Here is a 1,015-nt window from a genome sequence, read left to right as displayed (position 1 = left end):
ATAAGAATGGCATCCACCAAAAACTATGTCATTCTCTCCCTTAATGCACTTAACTTGGTCCAGATCTCGACCCTTATGCTCCTTAGCTTTGGCGAGCCTGTACAATATTCTTTCCCCGCCTTTCTTCTCTAATCCTGCATACAATCTCTCAAAAGTTGTTGTCTTAGCAGCGGTGACTACTAACTTAGCCTCCTTCCTAGCTAACTTATACTTCTTCCTGCTTACCCGTTTTTCTCTTCATCCTTACTCTCAACCAACTTAACATAAGCCGCCTTCTTCGACTCCACCTTCTTCTTAACTTCTTCATTCCACCACTAATCCCCCCAATGTCGGTCAGACCTACCCCTCGAGACACCTAAAACCTCTGTAGCCGTCTCCTTGATGCAACCCGCAGTCGTATCCTACATACCATCTATGTCCCCCCATACTTTCGAGCCCTCATCCCCTCCAACTTTGCCCCTATCTCTAAAGCAGTAACTGGGTTCAGGCCACACCACCTAACTCTAGGTCGACTCTCCCTACCCTTCCTCTTCCTTTCCTTCTTAATAACCAAGTCAATCAACAGAAGTTTATGCTGGGTCACAAGATTCTCACTCGACAAGACCTTACAATCCTTACATAAAGTTCTATCCCCCTTCATAAGCAACAAAAATTCAATCTGAGTCTTGACTAACCTACAACGAAAAGTGACCATATGCTCCTTCTTCTTTAGAAAGCAGGAATTCACTACCACCAACCCAAAGTTCCTCACAAAATTCAAAAGAGCAGCTCCTGCATCATTCCTATCCCCAAAACCAAAGCCTCCATACACATCACCATAACCTATCGGTGATGCCCCGATGTTCCCATTGAAGTCCCATCCTATGAAAATCTTCTCCGATCTAGGCACACCACGAACCACCTCATCCAAAACCTCCCAAAATATCCTCTTCTCCTCCTCGTCCAGGCCCACTTGTGGCATATAAGCACTACAGATATTCAACGTAAGCCCCCCAATGACTAACTTAATTGTCAT

The 1,015-nt window shown here is 45.0% G+C and overlaps 1 protein-coding gene across 1 annotated transcript; it reads right to left on the bottom strand.

Moving 5' to 3' along the window:
- Window positions 1–412: 412 nt before the first annotated feature.
- Window positions 413–1,015, bottom strand: LOC107844516. The gene has a single exon (XM_016688915.2). It carries the CDS (start codon window positions 1,013–1,015, stop codon window positions 413–415), a length of 603 nt encoding a protein of 200 aa, XP_016544401.2.

Source organism: Capsicum annuum, chromosome 10 (assembly GCF_002878395.1).
Source record: "Capsicum annuum cultivar UCD-10X-F1 chromosome 10, UCD10Xv1.1, whole genome shotgun sequence".
Lineage (NCBI taxonomy): Eukaryota > Viridiplantae > Streptophyta > Magnoliopsida > Solanales > Solanaceae > Capsicum > Capsicum annuum.
The sequence above is the reverse complement of the archived record's forward strand: the minus strand, read 5'-3'. Positions and strand labels throughout refer to the sequence as shown.